The following is a 22,481-nucleotide window of genomic DNA, read 5'->3' as shown; positions in this document are numbered from 1 at the left end:
AGTATCTAAGTGTCTGATCACGGGCGTTAAATACACACAGAACAGATGTGCCGAATCTTATTCCCTAGTAATTAACGGACCCTAGAAAGCTCCAGACTGAAGTGCTTTGGAGAAATTTATGACTTGCCTTCCCAGTTGATCATCTGGTTTGTCTTCCCCCAACCAATCAGGTTGGGCTTGATTCCACCACAGGACTTACCTGGTGGCTCGGAGGGTAAAGCGTCTGCCTGGAGGGTAAAGCGTCTGCCTGCAATGCAGACAGACCTGGATTCGATCCCTGGGTGGGGAAGATCCCCTGGAGAGGAAATGGCAATCCACTCCAGAATTCTCGCCTGGTAAATCCCATGGACGGAGGAGCCTGGCAGGTTACAGCCCATGGGGTCTCAGAGTTGGACAGACTAAGCAACTTCATTCACAACCAATCAGGGGCTTCCTAGGCGGTGCCGGTGGTAAAGAACCCGCCTGCTAATGCAGGGGATGTAAGAGACGCGGGGTTCCATCCCTCGTTTGGGATTATCCCCTGGAAGAGGGCATGACAACCCACTCCAGTATTCATGTCTGAAGAATCCCATGGACAGAGGAGCCTAGAGCCTGGCAGGCTACAGTCCGTAGGGTCACAAAGACTGACACCACTGAAGCAAGATAACACATAGCACAATCAGCTTAACGGTCTGCCCAACCAATCAGCTAATCTGTCTTCCTCCAACCTATCTGCTGATCTGTCTGCCCAACCAATCAGCTAATCTGTCTTCCTCCAAGCTATCCGCTGATCTGTCTGCCCAGCCAATCAGCTGATCTGTCTTCCTCCAACCTATCTGCTGATCTGTCTGCCCAGCCAATCAGCTGATCTGTCTTCCTCCAACCTATCTGCTGATCTGTCTGCCCAGCCAATCAGCTCTCGCTGCAATCACTAAGGCCCTGGATAGGTACAGGCTAGGTGTCCTTCTGTTAAAGGCTCCCCGCTACATGAGCCTCACTTCCTGGCAGAGGCTTGGGAGGCTCTCTGGAGAAGGGTTGGATGAAGAAAGGTGCTGAGGCACGTGATAAATAAGACAAGTAGGCCAACCTCGCTTTCCAAGGCACCCTGAATGAACGAACCAATTTCATCTCTTTCATTCCCTTCCTCCTCACTGTCCCCCCAAACAAACAGATCTAGATTGCTTCTGGGCTTCTTGGTGGTGACCAGAATCCCTTTAACGAGAAGGCAACACTTTTCTTCCTTTCTGTAACAGGACAGAAAGGATTTAAAATGCAAATGTCTTGGCAGGACCTTCAGTCTCTGCCTAAGATCAAAATGACATTCTTTTTGAAATGGGTCCGGGGGAGGGCTGTCACCTGCGTGCGGGGAGACCGCTTCCCAATTTCAAGTAGAACCAGCTGGCTGCCCTCTGCCACATGCACGCTATGCCTTGAGATGTTTTTGTGGGCAACAGAGCAGGAACTCAGCTCCCAGCAGCCCCCAGCAAACAGATGTGGAGCTGAGTGAGGGACGGGCTGTGCGGAGGCCCAGACACTGGGACTCAGGGTTCTATTGGGGATACGAGAGCCAAGCAGAGCAGCAGCTGGAGACGGAAATGGAGTGAGGGTCCTTGAACTCAGAGCAGTGAGGGCTCGTGGAAGACTAGTCACTCACTGCTGAGGATCTGCCCCTGGATCTTGCCCCTGGGACCATGTGAGGGCTCAAGTATGCTGGGGACCAAGGAAGTGCTGGAGGGGGATGTTCAGGCCAGGCTGCCCATGCCAGCAATGCCTCCTTTTCCAGGGAAAGCAGAACCGAAATAGGAAACCGCTTGCTCGTGCCAGACAATCTTTTTCAAACAGTTAAAAAGCCTCAAACTCAAACAGATGTATAGTGAGCCTATGTCAAAGACGCATTCCAACTCGTTACTGAGGGAACCAGCCAGGAAGGTGGGAGAGGCGGTTTAAAGAAGGGTATCAGAAACTGAAATAAATTTCTCATCTAAGCCACGAAAAGATGGCAGAATTAGATACAAAATTAGTCAACATCATATAGGGGAGTGAAACATCATACAGTGGGGGAAAAAACCTTTGCCATTACCTTTTTTAGAAAATGTTTTATTGGAAGATAATTGCTTGACAATATTGTGCTGGGTTCTGCCTTACGTCATCATGAATCAGCCACAGGGTTACATCTGTCCCCTCCCTCGTGAAGCTCCCTCCCACCTCCCACTCCATCCCACCCCTCTAGGTTGTTTGTCACAGAGCACTGGGTTGAGTGCCCTGTGCCACACAGCAAATTCCCACTGGCTATCCATTTTACATATAGGATATATTTCCATGTAATGTATATATTTCCATGGCACTCTCTCCATTCATCCCTCCCTTTTCTTCCCACAAGACTGTTTCCACAAGTCTGTTCTCTATGTCTGCATCTCCACTGATGCTATGCAAATAGTTTCATCAGTACCATCTTTCTAGATTCCACACACACATGTTAATATACAACATTTGTCTTCCTCTTTCTGTCTTACTTCACTCTGTACGGCAAGCTCTAGGTTCCTCCACCTCATTAGGACTGACAACTGTGTTCTTTTATATAGCTGAGTAATATTCCATTGTATTTATGTACCACAACTCCTGTATCAATTCATCTGTTGATGGACATCTAGGTTGCTTCCGTGACATTATCTTTTATAGTGAACAAAAAGCACTCATCTCACATCCACAAGTAAGCCTCTAATTTCATAGAACCTGACCCCTCATTAATATTAATAGCAAGTAGTAAATTCAACCACAGTAGCTCCTTCTCCTCAACCCTTAGGTGGGCTAGTTAGAAAGTGCTGTGCTGTACTATGCTGACTCACTTCAGTGGTGTCTGACTCTGCCACCCCGTGGACTGTAACCCACCAGGCACCTCTGTCCACAGGATTCTCCAGGCAAGAACACTGGAGTGAGTTGCCCTACCCTCCTCCAGGGGATCTTCCTGACCCAGGGAGTGAACCAACGTCTCCTACGGCTCTCACATTGTAGGCGGATTCTTTACTGCTGAGCCACCGGGGAAGTCCAGTTAGGAAGTGCTTTGGTGTAATTTGGTAAAGGCAGGTGGGTAATAGTTTTGCCTTATTGCTGAGTGGCTCTACCCCCAGTAACCCAGCTGAGGGAGACAGTAGGGGGAAGGGGAGACCAGGCACTGAGCTCTGTGGGGGAGGCTGAGGCTGCATCACTCCGTGGTTACTAGTACTTAGTACTAGACTGTTGTGGGGTCCCCACAACCCTGGGGCTGTGGGGCCTTTGGCAAGACATTTCACATCATAGGAGCCTCAGTTTCCTCATCTGTAAAGTGGGAGTATAGTTGTGTCTCCCTCTCAGCATTCTGTGAGGATAATGCTGGCCTACTTTGATTTCCTATTGCTGGGGGTAGGAGGGTTCAGGGTGGCCTTATCTTAGTAGGTGGATCCTAGCAAGGTCACAGGGAGAAGATGACAGGGACTTGGGGAGCTAGGCCCTCCACCCATGCAGCCTTGTGGAGTCAGTTGCCATGGAGATGAGTAAAACAGTTTATCCCACTTTGATGTGGCTGGGTGGCAGAGGAAGTGGGCAGGTTATCAAGCCTGCGGACCTCCCCCTTCTTCCTGACTCCACCCCCGCCATAGGGTCACCCACTGCCTCCATCTGGGTGGCAGGAAGCCTCACGTCAGTGCTTCCGGGTCCCGCCCACCACAGCCCCCTTGGGTTCAGCCCCCATGTTTGTTGAGTATTTACTCTGTGCCTGCCCGGCTGTGCAGATCACAGCACTTGCCTGCTGAGATTTGGTCTGTCATCCTGACGGGCGACAGTGGGCATCATATGCGTGAGTCACGCCTCAGTTTTCAAAGCACCCAGACCTCCACAATTGCATCACCCAGAGCACAGCCCTGCAGAGTATGAGGGAAAAGCAGCATTGCTCCCATTTTGTACGTGAGACAACTAGGACTCAGGAAAGTTTGGTGATTCTTGCTTTAGCTATAAAGTCAAATGTGAGAGCAGGAACATGGGCTTTTGGATAACAAAGAACTCCGCTCTGTCACTTATTAGCTGATGACGTTGGACAGGTTACGGAAGCTCTCTGAGCCTCCTGATCAAAAGTAGGACTGTGTTCATAGCAGCTCTGTTTAGAGTAGCCAAGACACGGAAGCAGCCTAAGTGTCCATCAGCAGAAGAACGGATAAAGGAGACGTGTGTGTGTGTGTGTGTGTGTGTGTGTGAGAGAGAGTTCCATGGCTGCTGTCCAGGGGACCCCAGAAGGAAGGAAAGCATAAGAGGAAGCCAGCAGCCAGGAGTGTTCGTGTCGGGGTACGATGTGGGTCAGGAGGAGGAAGCCAGGATCGTCTCCTGGGATGGCCGTGCAGCTAAGGCTGAGCCTTCCCTGCCTCGTGTCAGCCCTGGGGACTCTGCCTCACGATGACCAGGCACCGTGTCGTGTCCTCAGCATGGACGTTCCATAAGAATGTCATTGACATGGAGCCAGTTCCTGCTTGGTGACACCAGCAGTGATTGTCACTCATCCTCTGTCTTTTTTTGTCAGCTGTCCTGTGCAGAGTGGCCATTTCCAGTTAGCCCTTTAGAAAGGGAAAGGGGTGGTGGAAGGCTAATTTAGGAGTTTGGGATTAACAGTTACACACCACTTTATATAAAACAGATAAACAGCAAAGCCCTAATGTAGCACAGGGGACCATATTCAATATCTTGTAATAACCCATAATGGAAAAGAACCTGAAAATATATATATATATATAAAACTGAATCACTTTGCTGTATACTTAAAACTAACTTAGTGTTGTAAATCAACTATACTTCAATCAAAAATAAGATAAATAACTTTTTAAAAAATTAAAAGAGGGAAAGCCCAGTTGGGTAAACAAAGCTCAGTTACGAGGGCACTCCTGTGCCTGGACAAGGCATTTGCACTTCACCATGGCTGCCCACCATGAGCTCCCACTCACCAGAACACGTCCCTTGCCCATATAGGGGGGGCCCTTTGGATTTCCTACATGTTAAGACCAGACACGGAACCACCTAGGTGGTTTTTTTGTTCAGCCCTTGAGCCAGTCTTGGTCTAAGTAAGCCAGTTTCAGAAAGTTGTTCATGTCTGCTGAGGTGCCCAGGGAAGACGGGTACAGGTCAAAGAGGGGAAGCACCCATCGCCATGAGGCTCCCCAATAAGTGGAGTTTCGTTATCAAGAGAAGCCAAGGAAGGGGGATTTGATGGGTGTCTTTGGGGGAGGGGTAGAGAGTTTCAGCTGATGCTGTTGGAATCTGGGCTCTTCAGCACCTACCAATCACTCTGGAAATGGTACCCACTAATAGAACATCATCAGCCAACAGCAGCTCCCAGCTAATGATGCCACAGTTCCCAAACATGTTTGTTGTTTACTCACTAAGTCATAGCTGACTCTTTGCAACCCCATGGACTGTATAGCCCACCAGGCTTCTCTGTCCATGGGGTTTTCCAGGCAAGAAGACTGGAGTGGGTTGCCATTTCCTTCTCCAGGGGATCTTCCCAACTCAGGGATTGAACCCACGTCTCCTTCTTTGGCAGGCATTGGCAGGTGGATTCTTTACCGCTGAGCCACCAGGAAAAGCCCCTAAGATGAGCAGATGGAGAAACAGGATGTTAGAGAATGCTCCTTGTCCTGTAGACTAAAGAGAATAGGCTTCAAGGATAAAGTGGCCCACAGTACCTCCTGGACTGTGGCCCCAGCGTTGCCAGAGTCTACAGGGGCAGAACAGGGCTGCAGGGGTGTGGCATGACAGATCAGTGGGGCGTGGGTTGCCTGCTAAGAACACTACGTGGTATTTAAAAGAGAAGTGTGGACAGATCCAGAGAAGACTTTGATGTCTGTGTGTTTTGGAGTCTGGTAGATTGGGGGGCAGGGAAACCTGGGATGGCCAGGGACATTGGGTTGGAAGGGGCAAAGAGGGGACTTTTCTCTGTCATGTCTGTAGGCGGCCACTAGGTGGCGTCCTGAGTCCTGATCGTTATCACCTCTCTCTCAGGGACTTGCCTGTCCAAGTAGACATAACATTAACATCTAAACATGTGACAATTACATAAAAGACTCATCAAACAAAAGGCACCGAAATCAAAGAAATCAGGTCTCAAGTTGGAATAGCACAAATTGGAAGTGTTTGACCACTTACAAAAGTCACAGCCCTCTGCTTACAGCCGTCTCTAACCCCAGTCGTGGCTTTGATTCCCCCAAGAGGTTGCCTTCTGCTCCAAACTGTCACCCAGTCCACACCCAGCAGGGTCCCTGTGGGGATGCCCAAGCTCTAATGAGGGGGACTGCCTGCCCCCTCCCTCCGCTGCCGATTCCCAGCCCCCTCGGTGAGAAGAACCAAGTGTTGCCGAGTCTCCTCGCCGTGGTCGACACGGCAGTGAGTACCTACTTTCCAGCTACAGAACTAAGTTTCAGGGCAAAGGGGAAACCTTGGCTCATTTCTTCTCAGCATCTTTGAATCAGAGATGGAGAGATGGATGATGCCATAAAGGAAGGCTGGGATGGGATCCGTGGTGCAGAGACTCAGCCGTAGAGGAGGACAACGCCAGGCAGGACCGCGGAATACTGAGGGTCCCCCGAGGCAGGGCCGGGATGCTGAGGGGAAGGCTGGGGGGCTGGTTGGGGCTAAGGCTGAGCTGCCGGAGGACACCTGGATCTGGAGAGGTGACAGAATCAGTACCAGGTGGACAGCGGGAGGCTGTCCAGCCACTTCGGGGTCCCCAGTCTCCTCCCTGGGTGCCCTGCCCCTCAGTCTCTAAAGAGTGAAGCTTTGTGGGGTGGGTGGGGCCACGGAGGGGGCTGGGAGTCAGACTGTTAAAGACCCTGGAGGCCAGGGGTCTAATCTGCCCCATGATCTGACCTTCATCCGGGAACTCCCAGGGCTGGCACCTCCAAGGAGCAGGGCCATGCCTACTGAAGGAACAGGTGAATTCATGAACTGCTGTTTTGGGTTTTTTGGCCACAGGAATCTCCTACCAGCGACTGGTGAGGGCCGAGCAGGGCCTGTCCACTAGGAGTCACCGCAGCTCCACTGTGTGAGTGCTCTTGGGGGGGAAGGAATGACGGGGTGGGGGTGGAGGTGATGTTCTGTGCACTGGCTCATTTTTCTGGGCTCATTTCAGATTCCTAAATGGGTCTGAGACTTTAAAACAAAAAACAAAAATTACCTGCTTTGATTATGCTGAACAAGCACACATTACCTTTTTTTACCCCTACTTTTCAGATGAGGAAGCCACAGGTCAGAGAGGGCAAGTAACTTCCCCAAGGTCACACAGCTAGTAAATGTCTGAGCCAGGATTTGAGCCTCAGTCTTACACAAAAGCCCAGGCTCTTTGCATAATGTCTTTCTGCCTGTCAGTAAAATGGCATTTTCCAAACTTTCCTGACCAGGACCTATAGTTTGAAAATGTATTTTCTATGAAAACCTGATACACACACATATAGAGCTGAGACAAGTTTTAGGAAAGAAAAGTCACCTTCTCCCAAGCATGAGCTCTGATCTGTTCTAGTTCAATTTCATTTCAAAGGCAGTTCTGGTTAGGACTCCCTGAGCTGATTTCATTACCCATAGCCTGCAGCTGGAAAAGCATTTGAGAGGAAGCCTCTATTCTGAGGGCCCTCCAGCAAGCCTCTAAGCACATGGGTACCTGGAGACCCCCGCCTCCACTGACTCAGAAATTCCAGTCACCCCAGCCCCTTCCCATCCTCAGTCCCAGGGGTTCACAGCACATTCACTGAGCAGATATCATTTGAGTTCCTTCTTGGTAAAAACAAACAGAAAAGCAAGTGGTAGATTTTGAGAGAGATAGAAAGGGCAGAAAAAATGTCTTGTAAAGAAAGGTTGGTTAATAAGCAAGCAGAATTCCACCAGGGGGACTGAGGCAGGTGGATGATGGATAATCACCAACAGCTTCAAGGCCCTTCCTGAACCCCAGGTAGTGCTGCAGGCGTCCCTCCATCATCCAGTCCTCCTGTTAAGTAACCCTGTGAGAGAGGTGTGCTTTAGATCCAGGAACTGAGGCACAGAGAGAGGTTCGTAGAAAGAGCTTACAGCCGAGTCAGTCTCACTTTGGTTAACAAGCGTGCAGAGGAGGTGCAAGTGGTGAGGCCTTAGGGTGGCTGGCCTGGTCCTGTATACAGTGATGCTTAATGCATGTCCACGAGGGATGATCCAGCAGTCAGTAAAGGAGGATGACTCAGTGAGGGACTACTTACTTGAGCCTGACCCCTTTTTCTTACACATAGAGAAATCAAAATGAGTTTCTCCCTAAACCCTGGGGAATCTGACACAGCCCCATCCCGTCCCTGAGTTCTGACCCTTGGGCCGGCTCTGGGACAGTCGTCCACAGACACTGGCAGGAAGGCCACCTGCCTGGTGCTTCTTTGTGCTGTGAGGGAACAAGCGTGAGCAGTTCACACTAACAGCCCTCACAGGGATAACACTGCTGTGGCTGGTGTGTGCTCAGTCCTTCAGTCATGTCGGACTCTTTGTGACACTATGGACTGTAGCCTGCCAGGCTCCTCTACCCATGGGATTTTCCAGGCAAGAATACTGGAGTGGAGTACCTTAGAGAAAACGCAGTGATTGGGGGTTGTCGTGGTTGAAGCTCAAACAGTCATGTGTTAACTGAGTGATTGATCCTTGAGGTTCATGATTCTCTTAATATTTGGGTATGTTTGACATGTCCATAATGCAGACATTTAAACACTGGCATCAGGAGGGAACCCAGGGGCCGATCTCACCTCCTGAGATGGACCACATTCTGCCAGTGGGAATGGCAATATACCTGCTCAATATCTTTCTCAATATACCTGCTTTCTGAGTGCTTTCACTCAAAAAAAAAAAAGAGAGAGAGAGGGTCCAGGGGAAGGGAGGTGGGGGGTGGTGACTGCGTGCACGCTACCTCTCCCAGCCCAATGCTGGCCTTCATGATGGCTTTGGTGGTCCAGTGGCTGAGACTCTGAGCTCTCAATGTAGGGGCCCAGGTTCAGTCCCTGGTCAGGGAACTAGATCCCACATGGACCCAAATAAATATTTTTAAAAAGAAAGAAAGGGCACCCTCTGCCAGAAGAGGAGTCAGATACAGCCCTGACTTGCTCCCCTTCCTCCTGGCAGAAGCCACCTCACACCCGACCCTTGACTTGAGCACACGGGCTGAAATTTCAGGCCACATCGCACAGCATGTGGTTGCCTTGCTGCCCCCTCCCCCAAAATGATCACCTGGCCTCCAATCACCTCCCCTAAAATACAGTCCTTTATTGTGTCATTTTGCATCTGTTCAGATGTCTTGTAGGAAAAATTTTTTTATTAAAGAAAAACGAAGGTAGAATTTATTTGTGGAAACGAAGTTCAGTTTTTAAAAGGTCTTTGTAAAGCCCAGCTGAAAACTGGTCAAAAGTAGGCAGTAAGCTTTCCCCTTGGAACTGGGACCCCCAAGCCGCCGGCTCTCCCCTGGCCTCAGGCCCCGCCTGGGCTGTGAGAAGGCCTGGGTGTCAGAGGGGCTGGCCCCCAGCCCGAGTGGGCTCTGTGGCGGCCCCACCCCTGTCCCCCAGTGCCCACGGCCAGTCCTCTGTGTCCCCAGCACTGTGCTCTTGCTGAACCCGGTGGAGGTGCAGGCCGAGTTCCTCGCCGTGGCCAACCAGCTGAGCACGCCCGGGCATTCGCAACACAGCACCTACACCACCCTGCTCCTGCATGCCTTCCAGGCCACCTTTGGGCCCCACTGCGACCTGCCGGGTTTGCACTGCAGGCTGCAGGTATGTGCCCCGGGGCCCTGGGCTCAGCAGCGCCCCCTCCCGCGGGTTCAACACTGCCATCTCACTGCAGAGGTTCTCTCCACAAAGGCAGGGTCCGCCCTGGGCTCAGCAGCGCCCCCTCCATGCAGAGGTTCTCTCCACAAAGGCAGGGTCCGCCCTGGGCTCAGCAGCGCCCCCTCCCGGCAGAGGTTCTCACTGCTCCCTTTTGGAGCCCGCCCCGATACACTGTCCCCCTCACCTTGAGTGAGGTCACTGGAGCACTGACCTCATTGAGAGGTCTCTGTTCTGCTGGTTCCTAACCCGGATGGGTGGAACCGGGACCGAGGGACTGAACGCAGCCTCCGAGGGTGGCGTGAGCTGGGTGGCACAGGCATGAGCTTTACACTGAAGCTGGCACCCTGGCGTCTAGGCCGAGCTCTGGGACCTGCTGGCTGTGTGGCTCCCCTTCTCAGCATTGACATCCCCGCCCCCAGCTCTGCAAGGCTCTGGGCCTTTCTGACTATTTCTGGAAAAAAGGGGCTGAGGAGGAGCTTGGCTCGGTGGTCAGTCGTGGGTGGAGGCAGGTGGCGGGGCCAGGGAGAGACAGGTCACTGGGAGTTTGAAAAGTTGGGTGGCCAGGCCGAGGTTCACAGGCAAGCCTGCCTACCCCCCCTCCCCCCGCCCTGGCTTTCAGTCCAAGACCCTGGCTGAGCTTGAGGACATCTTCGCGGAGACAGCGGAGGCTCAGGAGCTGGCATCAGGCATCGGGGATGCTGCCGAGGCCCGCCAGTGGCTCAGGACCAAACTGCAGGCAGTGGGAGAGAAAGCCGGCTTCCCTGGTGTCCTAGGTGAGGCGCTGGGGTGAGGCCCCGTCCCCCCGTGGCTCCACAGCTCCCCAGGCGAGCAGCCCGGCTGGGCCTGCTCCATATGATCATTCAGGGACCCAGGTTCTCCGACACCTCCTGCTCTGCCATCCTGAGGGCATGGTTCCCCTCTGCAGGGTTAGGGTTCGGCTGCAGATTGCCACGGGGGTGGTGGCGGGAGGAGGAAAAGGGAGGACTGATCGAGGGCACCGGGCTGCATTTGAAGACAACAAAGAAGCTGCACGTACCCCTCTGGGCCCCCTTTGTCACATGGCCCGCCTTGCCCCATCGGCTCTGGGGAAGGTTTTTACAGAAGAAGAGACTCCTGGTGAGCTGGTGCCCTCCTTATCTTGTTTGAAGTGGAGGCTCAGAGCCTGAGACTCGGCCACATTCCCACGGCTCACAGAAGGGCGTGGCTTCTACCCTGTGGGCTTGAGAAAAGCCCCCTGACTGTGGGTCAGGCATCTCAGCTTCCAGCTCAGCCCCAGCCCACCTGGCTGTTGGTCCCTCTCCCCACTCTGGTCTCTGCTCCAAGACGAAGAGGTTGTCTGGGCTGGCCAGTCTCAAGGCGCCGGCCCAGCCCTCACCTCCTGCCTCCCCTCCCCGGCTCCTCCAGACACCGCCAAACCCGGCAAGCTGCGCACCATCCCCATGCCCGTGGCCAGGTGCTATACCTACAGCTGGAACCAGGACAGTTTCGGTGAGCGGCCTACTGGGGCCCCCCTGGTGCCCACCCACCCAAACATCCGGGGCTCTCTTCCTCTGCAGTGGGCCTCCCCAACACCCACCCCCACCCGCCGTCCCACCTGAGCAGGCTCTGAGCAGAGCAGAGGGCAGGGCTCTGAGTCCGGGGCTGGCCCCTACCCTCTCCCCCCCAATGTCATTCTGTCTGAGTTTGTCCCCGCTCCCAGGGCTGTGCAGGAGGGGTTCCAGGGCCTGACGCCCAGACGGTGTCCCCCGTTGCTCCCGGCAGACATCCTGCAGGAAATCCTGCTGAAGGAACAGGAGCTGCTCCAACCGGGCATCCTGGGGGACGACGAGGATGAGGACGGGGAGGAGGAGGACGAGGACGAGGAGGAAGAGGAGGAGGACTTGGACAGCGACAGGCACTGTGCCGAGAGGGACTCTCTGCTCTCCACCAGCTCCGCGGCCTCCCACGACTCCACCCTGTCCCTTGCCTCATCCCAGGCCTCAGGATCCACCCTCCACCGCCAGCTACTGACCTCCTTCGTGTCGGGCCTGTCGGATGGCATCGACAGTGGCTACGTGGAGGACAGTGAGGAGAGCTCCTTCGAGAGGCCCAAGAAGCCTGGCAGCCAGGAACGCCGGGGCCACCGCAGGTCCGGACAGAAGTTCAACAGGATCTATAAACTCTTCAAGAGCACCAGCCAGCTCATGCTGCGAAGGGACTCCCAGGCCCTAGAGGGCGGCCCGGACGGCGCCGTGCCCCTGCGGCGGGCCGGCAGCCTCTGCAGCCCCGTCAGCCCCATGGACGGCCCGCGGCCCGCCTCCCGGGCCCAGCGCTCGCGCTCCCTGCCCCAGGCCAAGTTCAGCCCCCCAATGCCTGGCTGGCTCCTGGCCCCTGCTTCCCGCCACCAGCGCCGCCGCCCCTTCCTGAGTGGGGATGAGGACCCCAAGGCCTCCACACTGCGAGTCGTGGTCTTCGGCTCCGATCGGATCTCAGGGAAGGTGGCCCGGGCGTACAGCAAACTGCGGTGAGAGCCGGCGCTGGGCCTCCGTCTGCCCCTCTTCAGAGGGGTGGTGCTGGTGGCATCTGGGCTCGAGGACTGGGGTCCCCCAGGGGCCCAGGGACTCTCTTCTCACCATCTTCTTCTCTGCAGGCGCCTGGAGAGCAACCGTCCGCTCCTCACGCGGTTCTTCAAGCTCCAGTTCTTCTACGTGCCCGTGAAGCGGAGCCAAGGAACTGGGGGCTGCACCAGCCCAGCTTCTCCATGCCAGACGTCCCCCCTCCCCACAGACTCCCCGAGGCACCCCGGCCCTGCGGTAGGTCCCCAGCCCTGGGCCCAGCGGGGTGGCAAAGCAAGGAGACATGAGCAGGTCCCAGATCCTTGGAAGGGGGCTGGTCGGAAGTCAGGAGCAGCAGCTACCCCTGTTTACGACGCACGTCCTCCTGGGTGGGCCTGGCTCCCGGGCATGCTCCCTGCCCTGCGTGTGGTGGTGGGGTGAAGGGGGGCATGGACTGAGGGTCGTTAGACCTCTCCAAGGGCAAGGGAGAAGCTCAGAACGGGGCAGCAGGTGCCATGCAGGGCCTGCAGCGAGGGTGGCAAGGCCAGGACGCTGGGCATGACTGTTGCCCCCTCTCCAGGGGCTGGGCGCGGCCCCTTGGGGGGAGAGCACCAACGACATCTCCCACTACCTCGGCATGCTTGACCCCTGGTATGAGCGCAACGTGCTGGGCCTCATGCATCTCCCCCCCGAAATCCTGTGCCAGGTGAGCCGCCCCTTTCCGGGGTACAGGGGCTAGGGGGGCACCTGGCTGCAGGCACTCAGTCTTGCTTTGAAGGCTCTGGCTGAGGGGGCCCAGCTGGAGGTCCCCCTGGAGGACCAGGGCTCACTCAGGATTGAGCAGGGAGGCTGGGTGGAAGCAGAACTGAGCTGAACCTGGGGCTCCGAGGCCCAGGGAGGGGTCTCTGTGCTGGGAGGGAGGGAGGGGCCCCAGAAGGATCCAGGCGTCTTAGGCCTCAGCCCCTGCTCCTCGACTCCCAGCTTTGACCATCTCGGAGGCTGGAGAGGAGGGATGGAGGCCGGGCCGTGGGTCCTTCCCCGACCCTTCTGTTTCCTGCCCCCATCTCACCGCCCCCCTCCCTGGCCCTGCCTGCCTCTGGATCTGTCTCCTTTGTGTGTTGTCCTCTCATCCTCCCCATTCTCTCTCCATCTCGGGGCTTCCCCCCAACCCCAGCAGTCTCTGAAGGCGGAGTCCCGGCCCCTGGAGGGCTCCCCTGCCCGGCTGCCCATCCTGGCCGACATGCTGCTCTATTACTGCCGCTTCGCCGCCCGCCCGGTGCTGCTGCAGGTCTATCAGACCGAGGTAAGGCCTGTCCTGCCACTGCAGACTGGCTGCAGGGTCCCCCTCTGCCCGTCCCCGGCAGCCTTGTGCTGGGGGGGGGGGGCGCCTGGGAGTCCCTCTGGGAGGTCCACGCTGATGCCCGCACTCCTGCCCATTGCAGCTGACCTTCGTCACCGGGGAGAAGACGACAGAGATCTTCATCCACTCCCTGGAGCTGGGTCACTGTGCTGCCACGCGTGCCATCAAGGCTTCAGGTGGGTCCTACCTGAGCCCCCGTGGAGGTGGGCCGGGACCCAGGGGGCCCTTGGGGAGGAGGGGTCGCAGGGTAGTGGGGCAGGAGGGATGAGAAGGGGGCAGGGAGGCAGGGCCCCGGGTCTGTGAGGGCCTGGAAGGGAGAGGAGCAGAGGGTCTGTTTGTGTGCACAGGTCCTGGCAGCAAGCGGCTGGGCATCGACGGTGACCGGGAGGCTGTCCCGCTAACACTACAGATTATCTACAGCAAGGTGAGCCTGCTGCGGGCCTGCCCTTCACCTCAGTCAGCCAGCTTCTTCACCGCCTCCCGGAGCCAGCCTCCTGTGTACTGGACCCCAGTCTGTAAGCTGGAAGGCCGCGGCAGGCTGCCAAGGCGCTCCAGGATGCTGAGAGAACGGGGAAGGAGAGGAAATGGACCTTCTCCTCCCCCTCTGCCTCCAAAGCTGCCCTCCCCCTGGGCAGTCCCCCTCCTCAGGGTGCTCGGGGACCTGGATTCTGGGCTGGGGGTGAGGATGGAGCTGAGTTCTCTGACCTGGTCATCAGGCTGGCCCGTGGACCAAACAAGTGACCTGATAGCTCCTCCTGGGTTCCACCAGGTCTTTATAGGGATCAAGGGGGCTCTTAGTGAAGAAGCTGGCCGACTGGGGTGGAGAGAGAGCTGCCTGGGTGTGCTGATGGCAGGTGGCACCCTGTTGCTGGCGGGTCTGGAGCTGAAGGCACCAGGCATCAGGGGCCTAGGGCTCAGATAATGTGGCTCTGCTCCCTTCCCAGGGGGCCATCAGTGGGCGCAGTCGCTGGAGTAACATGGAGAAGGTCTGCACCTCCATCAACCTCAGCAAGGCCTGCCGGCAGCAGGAGGAGTTAGGTGAGGGGGTGAGGGTGGGGGCACGGGTAGCCGGGAGGTGGGGTGGGGCAGGGGTATGGTGGGGATGAGGACAGGGAAGTGGAGAGAAGTGGAGGTCGGGGCAGGGGGTGAGTGTGGGGGTGGAGACAGGGGTAGGGAAGACAGAGGTAGGTGGGGACCAGGTAGGGTAGGGATGAGGACAGGAAGGTTTGGGGACAGGGGGTGGGGGGACAGGGAGGTGGAGAGAAGTGAAGTTGAGGGACAGGGAGGTGGAGATGGGGGCAGCGGGTAAAGGAGAGGGTAGGGACAGAGGTGGTCCTAAGCCTGGCCTGAGCCACCCCTGCCCTTCAGACTCAAGCACAGAGGCCCTGACGCTAAACCTAACAGAAGTGGTGAAAAGGCAGAACCCTAAATCTAAGAAGGGCTTCAACCAGGTAAGGATGCCCCCTCCTCCCCGCCGCCCCCTCAGGAGACATACTGGGCACATATGTGTATGCGTGTGCGTGTCTGTGTATGCGTGTGTGTGTCTGTGCATATGGGGGTGGCATGTCCAAGGGCTGTGCTGGGCCATGTGGGTGAGAGGAGAGGCAGGTAAGGGGTGTGCACACGTGTGGGGGCCCTGGGAGGAGGAGGTACCCTTGCACCTGCAGAAAGGCTCCGTGGTGGCTGCCAGGGGAACCCAAGTGGGCTCCATGTCAGAGTGGACTCTGCGTCAGGGAACCCAGGCTCTCACGGCGCAGGCAGTGAGGTTTTCCTCCCAGAACAATTGGTCCTTCTAGACTCGGGAAAGGGCAGAGGCTGGGAGGGAGTCAGGGCCTGATGGAGGCCGTGGGACCACCCCCTGTGTGCCCCCACCCCTTGGACCCAGGTGGGTGGTTCCAAGGGGAGAGAGGTTGCGGAGGGCCGGCAGCTCCGGAGGAGGGGAGGGGCAGGCAGGGCTCCAGGTGACCCAGGCGCTCTTTCCAGATTACCACGTCACAGGTTAAAGTGGACAAGGTGCAGATCATCGGCTCTAATAGCTGCCCCTTTGCCGTGTGCCTGGACCAGGACGAGCGGAAGATCCTGCAGAGTGTGGTCAGGTAGGAAAGTGGGGGCCCCCAGCCCTGCTTCAGCACCCCTACCCCCAACCCTGAGGCCTGGAAGGAGCTGGAAAGGTGGGAGCCTGCCCTGACACCCACCCTGCCCCACAGGTGTGAGGTGTCACCCTGCTACAAGCCCGAGAAGAGCAGCCTCTGCCCCCAGCCCCAGAGGCCCTCCTACCCGCCGGCGCAGGGGCAGACCACGCCCGACCTCTGCTCCCTGCTCTGCCTGCCCATCATGACCTTCAGCGGAGCTCTGCCCTAGCCGTGCGGCCCCAGCCTGGACAGGAAGCCCAGAGGCAGCCTTTTCGGGGCCCCCTTCTCCTGGGAGGGCCTGGCTCCTGGTGGACAGCTGAATGGGCCTGTGCTGGGTCAGGGTCCCCGCTGTGGGCTCTGCAACAGACAGGGGATTAATGGTGCCTCTGGACTCTGTTTGGGAAAAAAAAACAACAACCAGGCATTAGGGGGAGGAACCTGGCCTACAGCACCTCAGATTCCTCAGGTAGAGAGGAGAGGGATGGGTGAGCTGATCTGTGGAGGCTCCGCCCTCTAGATGTCCTAGGATCTTCTCTAGAAGGAAGATCCGAGGCTCTGGTGCTCTAGGGGGTGGAAGGGTTAGGCCTCCTCTCTCGACCCTTGGCCAGTCCCTCCCCTTACTGTGTTAGAGACTTGCGGGGTCGGGTGGGGGGGTGCCTTTGAGTCTGGAGTTCAGCCCCCTACCTGGGGTTCAGGTAGGAGAAACATGGGTGTTGTTTTTCTGACCTCAGTGCTGCCCTCCTACCCCCTTCTCCATCTATATGTCTATCACACACACACACTTTCTCTCTCTCAAATTCCCTGAATCTTCTGAAAAACAGCGCCAACACTTGACCTGTTTGCTGTCAGGACTCAGAGCAGACTCTTTCTGAAGCCCCTTTCTGGAGATTCTGGGAGGAGACAGGACAAGCCTAGATTCGGTGGCAGCTCAGGGAGCTTCTGGCTAAATGGCCAGAAGGAAATGAATTAGCATCTTCAGGTCTCTCTTTGCTGAGCGCTAAAGGGGGCAATAAGGCCTCCTTAGGGTGTTGAGACAAGACTGCAAGGCACCTGGCCCAGCACCTCTGGCAGCTGCTCAGGAAAGGTCAGCGGCCTCACCCCCTAAGCGCTGAGTCCGTGGTCTGGTAAGGGAGGGGAGGGAGTGTTCTTCATTGCCTCTTTTCCAACTCGCTGCTGAGGCAGGACCCAGATGAGAGGGGAAGGGACACTCAGCTCTACGCTCTGAAGTAGGAATTGCCTTGGTCCGGGTAAGAAGACGTCCACAGCTGCCCCAGCCTTCACCTCTGCCTCTCCCAGGCTGGCCCACGTCACCCTGCCTCCCAACACAGTCCATCACGTGCGGAGTCTTCCAGCCCCAATGTTCACGGCACCATTGCGCCTGGGCAAGTTCCCAGAGGAGCAGAGGGTGGAGAGCTGACCTCGAGCAGCTTAGAGCCTGACTGGGGGCAAATAGCTGACAGAACACGAGAGCCAAAAATTGGTAACTGCCAGGTGGCACCGGTTTGAGAATCTGGACACTGATGTGTGGGCTGGGGTGGTCAGATGGAGGGCCGGGCTGGGGCCCGGGGTTTGGACGGGGAGAGGTGGAAAAGAAACCACGGGCATAGACAGTTATATCCTCACAGAACCCCTCCCGCTCCTGATTCATCTGTGCCAAAGGCTGTGGGCTCATAGGAGCCCATGAAGCCCCAGCCCAGGGTACTCAGGACCTGAGAGAAGTGGGCAGAGTGGCTCCATCTCCCCCCACCTCGGTATTACCATCCCTCCCCTGTCCAGGCCATCTGTCCTTGCTCCAGGCCCCAGACAGTGGTTTTCAATACACCTTTAATATTTTTTGTCATGTGAGTTGTTTATCCTCTGACATGATTGATATGTTCAAGAATAAATGAGTGGAATTTAATATTATTGTCAAATAAAATTTGGTTTCTCTTGGATCTGATGATCTACAGTTATTTTCTTGCCAGTTTTAGTTCATGTAAGTCATTTCACATAGAATGGAAATAAGATTCTTAGGGGATTGCTTTGTTTATCTTTTTGTAATTTTCCTCTCTATAAAAAATACATTTTATACCCAAGTCTTCCTTCCCTATAACCCTCACTGCTGCTGAGCAGAAGGAAAGTGAGCTTCATGCTAGACCTCACGAATTCATTTGGCAATTTCGATAAAACAGAGAAATTTCTCAAAATTACAGTTTGCTAGTCTGACGAAAGAAATGGATATCCCAAATAGGGCAATATCATTTTTAAAATGGGAAACATTACTTAATTAGATTGGCAATCAATCATCCTTTTACTGTCTCCCTAGTTACAAATTTTCCAGAATACCATACAGTTGGGACCATACAGTATCACAAACTCATTGGGCATGAGTTTGAGCAAACTCCAGGAGATACTGAAGGACAGGGAAGCCTGGCATGCATCAGTGCCTAGGGTCGAAAAGTCAGACACGACTTAGCAACTGAACAGCCTGTAGTATAGAGCTTTTTCATATTGGTTCCTTTCACTTAGCAACATGCACTGAGGATTCCTCCATGTCTTCATAGCTCATTTGTTTTTGTTGCTGAATGGTATTTCAATTTATTGAGGTACCAGGGTTTATTTATACATTCATCTACTAAAGGACATCTTGGTTGATGCAAATTTGGAGCAATTATGAATAAAGCTGCCATAAACATACAGTGCTGGTTTTTGTTCAGACATACACATGTTTTCCACTCATCTGGATAAATATCAAGGAACACAGTTGCTTGATCATATGGTACAAATACAGTATAGTTAGGCTCTTCTATTTTTTCATTCTCACCAGCAATGCATGAGTTCCTGTACCTGCACACCCTTATTAGCATTTTGTATTGTTGCTTTGAGTTTTATCCATTCTAATGGGTGTGTAGTGATACCTTCTTGTTGTTTTCTTTTGCAGTTCCCTAAAGACTGATGTTGAGCATCTTTTCATGTGTTTATTTGCCATATGTCTATTTTCTTTTTTTTTTAATGCTTAACCTAGACTTTATTTTTAGAGCAGTTTGAAGTTCAAAGCAAAATTAAGCAGAGGATATGGAAAGTTCCCACGTACTCCACCTCCTTCCACCTCCTTCCACAAGTACATTTGTTACAACTGATGAACCTACATGGATCCATTATTGCTCAAAGTCTGTTGTTTACATTAGGGCTCACTGTTGGCGTTGTATAATACATTCTATGGATTTGGAAAAATATATCCGCCATTATATCACACAAAGCAGTCTCACTGCCCTGAAAACCTCTGTGCTCCCCTGTTCACCCATCCCTCCCCTACCCCCTACCAACCACTGATCTTTTTACCATCTCCATAGTTTTTCCTTTTCCAGAATGTTATGTAGTTGGAATTGTATAGTATGTAACTTTTTTTACATTAGCTTTGTCTCTTTTTTTTGCTGAGGTATCTGTTCAGATCTTTTGCCCTTGTTTTAATTGGGTGGTTTGTTTTCTTATTGTTGAATGTTAAAAAGAGTTTTTGGAGCACATAATTTGAATACCAGTCCTTTATCAGATACTTGTTTTGCAAATATTTTCTTCCAGTCTGTGACTTGTTTTCATTCTCTTAACACTGCCTTTTGCAGAGCAGATGATCTTAATTTTAATGAAGTCCAATTTATCCATTTGTTCTGCTCTGGAGGCTTGTAACTTCCTTTGGGGCCCAGAACACAGTGGTCTCAGACCTCTTCCTGTGGTCCCTGACATCCAAGTCATGCCTCGTCCAGAGGGATGGCTCTCCCACAACCCCTGGGGCAGGGAACGCTTAGCCCCTCTCAGTCTGCTCAAAGGAAAGGCATCAGAGATTTCCAGATCCTACAGCTTCTCCCACACAGGAGATGCACGTGGACATGGACTGCTTGGCACCTGCCCTGGGACTTCAGACTTCCCTTCCCCCAACTGCCATACCCATCACACCCTCTAGCACTGGGATGTCCGTTGCTACCCTGGAAGTGGGGCTGCTGGGTTTTCTTGGGGAAGAAACTTCTCTTTTTGCCCAATCTCTAAATCCTTCTATTTGCTCCCCCAGCCCTACCAGTACAATCAGGGTAAAGGAAGCCAGCTCTCCGGGGAAAGAGTGCCCTCCCTGGGGCAAAGACAGGCAGGTGTCAAGTCATCCCACCTGCAGCAGGCACACCTGTGTCCTGCTCAGATCCCAGGCCCAGGATCTCAGTCTGCTTGGGCTCCTATAACAACATACCAAAGAGTGATTTAAACAGCAGACATTTACTTCTCAAGAGACATGTGTTCGATCCCTGGGTCAGCAAGATGCCTTGGAGAAGGGAATGGCAACCTATTTCAGTATTCTTGCTGGACAATTCCGTGGACAGAGGAGCCTGATGGACTATAGTCGATGGGGTCGCCAAGAGTCAGACACAACTGAGCACACACTCTTTCTTTTGTGCTGTGCTGTGCCAAGTCACTTAAGTCTTGTCTGACTCTGCAACCCCTTGAACTGTAGCCCACCAGACCCCTCTGTCCATGGGATTCTTCAGGCAGGAATACTGGAGTGGATTGCCATGCCCTCCTCCAGGGGATCTTCCCAACCCAGGGATCGAAACTGCGTCTCATGTCTGCTGCATTAGCAGGTGGATTCTTTACCACTAGCGCCACCTGGGAAACCCTACCTTTCTTTTACTTCTCATAATTCTGGGGGTTGGGAGGTCCAGGGTCAGGGTGCTGATAGATTTAGTGTTTGGTGAGAGCTCTCTTCTTGGGTTGCAGATGGCTGTCTCTCACTACATCTTCACAAGGTAGAGGAAGTGCTGGTGTCTCTTCTTAGGACACTAATCCCATCATGGCAGCTCCACCTTCATGACCTCATCTAAACCTCCTTGCCTCCCAAAGGTCCCAACTCCTAACACCATTGCATTGGGCTTCAACATATGAATCCGGGGACGACAAGACATTCAGTCCACACTACTCGGCCATTCTGAATGTGTAGTCCCTGGAGGGGGCAGCTGTGGTCACAGCAGCCACACATGTGTGCCCCTTTCTGCACAGGGCAAGGGGAATCTCAGACAGGGCCAATTCAGGGAATCTCAGACATTTAGAGCTGGAACGTGGAGACTTGGAGTCACTGAAACCTGACCAGAGCATCTCCCCTGAACATCAAGGTGGTAAAAACCTAGATATTAGCAAATGCTGTGCATGGGCCCAGCACGGTCCACACACTTTTATGTGTTTACATCATCTCACACCTGCCCTCCAACGACACCACTGTTAACACCCAGGATGCCTGGACTCCTTAATCAGTAGAACTTGATGAGAGGCCAGATGAGGAATTTAGGTAGGTCTTTACTGGGACTCTGCTGCAGCACAAGGGATTGAAAACAAGCAGCAACTGTCCTGGCTTGATCCCTGAGGTGGGGTGAGCTGGCCCCTCAAAGAGGGTGAGGGTGGGTTGGGGCGGAGGGGCAGCTTAGGTGGTCTGCCCACCCCTGGGTGGTGCTGTGTGCCACAGTCTTGCTCATGCACTGGACCTTGCTTCTGCTCCTGGAAGCTCAGAAGTGGCAGTTGGGTTTTGAACTTTTTGTATCTCGTTTATAATTGGCCCCAACTGCTGCAGTTAATATGCCTGCAGTTAATTTTAGTCCCTTATAGTTTCTCTGTATTCTGTTGCTTCAAGATATTTGTCCAGGTGCAAGCACTGTGCAAAGGGCCCCAGGTCCCAGCCTGTCTCACCGTGAGGTAGGTACTATTATGCCCCATTTTACAGATGATGAAACTGAGGCAGAGAAACTAAGGAACTTGTCCAAGGTCACAGAGACTGTGAAAAGGGGAAGCCAGGGCTCAGCGCCGCCCCAGAGTCCCTGCCCTTCCTGCTACTCCCTCAACCCACTCGGGTGAGCTGTAGGGAAACTGAAGCCCAGAAAAGTAAAGTTCCCATGAATCTGAGAGGGATGGCTTCATCATAAGGGCATTCCAGAGGAGCCCAGCCAGTTTCACAGCTACCCTCTTCACTCTCCCTGGGGACCGGCTGGGAGTGGGCTGCGGTGGAGAAGTGGAAGTAGGGGTGGAGGTGGACAGGAAACGGTTGGCAAGGCTCCAGGCAAGTCCAGAGCGGCCACTACTGGGGCGGGAGCAGGGGGAGGGGGCAGAAGCAGGAAGGAAGCCCTCGGTGAATGAATGTCGCTCCATCCCCCAAAGCTGGTACTGGCCCAAGGGGATCCCCTGGGACCTCTGGAGAGAGGAAAGTGGGCGCAGCAAAGCAGCCTTACCCCCCACCCCAAGGAAGAGGCCTCTCATCTGAGGGGCCAGAGGCCCTCTCTGAGCAAAACTAACCGCAGGGCTCTAAGGCCAGAACCAGGACTGTCCAGAGAAGAAGTCGGAGAGAGCAGACGAGGGGTATGCAAACACACTCTCCAATCGCTGGGTCACAGATGAAAACTGAGAGCCAGAGAGGAGGGGTCGACAAGCAGAAGCAGCTAGGACCAGATCGTGGGGGCCAGGATGCGCTGTGTGCGTGCGTGTGCCTGCACGTGTGTGCGTGTGCACACACGTGCACGGGCCAGGCACCTTGCACAGGTAACAAAGGACTGGACTCAGCTTTCTCCCTGATGTCCTCGTCCATTCTCTGCCTTCTCAGTGCAAATTTTACACAGACAAGCGCCTCCTCCACAACCTGGGA

At 54.4% G+C, this 22,481-nt stretch overlaps 1 protein-coding gene across 7 annotated transcripts in view; it reads left to right on the top strand.

Moving 5' to 3' along the window:
• The window catches only part of PIK3R5 (phosphoinositide-3-kinase regulatory subunit 5), a 75,211-nt gene extending 57,439 nt beyond the window's left edge, over window positions 1–17,772 (top strand). For 5 of the 7 annotated variants that reach the window (XM_070479082.1, XM_070479079.1, XM_070479078.1 and 2 more), the window contains exons 6-19: window positions 6,967–7,036; window positions 9,584–9,758; window positions 10,432–10,585; window positions 11,217–11,300; window positions 11,574–12,315; window positions 12,442–12,604; window positions 12,927–13,052; window positions 13,521–13,649; window positions 13,789–13,882; window positions 14,054–14,130; window positions 14,651–14,744; window positions 15,075–15,157; window positions 15,690–15,802; window positions 15,914–17,772. In XM_070479082.1, coding sequence (XP_070335183.1) covers window positions 6,967–7,036; window positions 9,584–9,758; window positions 10,432–10,585; window positions 11,217–11,300; window positions 11,574–12,315; window positions 12,442–12,604; window positions 12,927–13,052; window positions 13,521–13,649; window positions 13,789–13,882; window positions 14,054–14,130; window positions 14,651–14,744; window positions 15,075–15,157; window positions 15,690–15,802; window positions 15,914–16,067 — 2,258 coding nt within the window. In that variant the 3' untranslated portion in view covers window positions 16,068–17,772. The remainder of the gene's footprint in view (window positions 1–6,966; window positions 7,037–9,583; window positions 9,759–10,431; window positions 10,586–11,216; window positions 11,301–11,573; window positions 12,316–12,441; window positions 12,605–12,926; window positions 13,053–13,520; window positions 13,650–13,788; window positions 13,883–14,053; window positions 14,131–14,650; window positions 14,745–15,074; window positions 15,158–15,689; window positions 15,803–15,913) is intronic. The other 2 variants (XM_070479083.1, XM_070479084.1) reach the window with 2 other exon arrangements.
• Window positions 17,773–22,481: the final 4,709 nt, after the last annotated feature.

This window comes from Odocoileus virginianus, chromosome 17 (assembly GCF_023699985.2).
Source record: "Odocoileus virginianus isolate 20LAN1187 ecotype Illinois chromosome 17, Ovbor_1.2, whole genome shotgun sequence".
Taxonomy (NCBI): domain Eukaryota; kingdom Metazoa; phylum Chordata; class Mammalia; order Artiodactyla; family Cervidae; genus Odocoileus; species Odocoileus virginianus.
The sequence above is the reverse complement of the archived record's forward strand: the minus strand, read 5'-3'. Positions and strand labels throughout refer to the sequence as shown.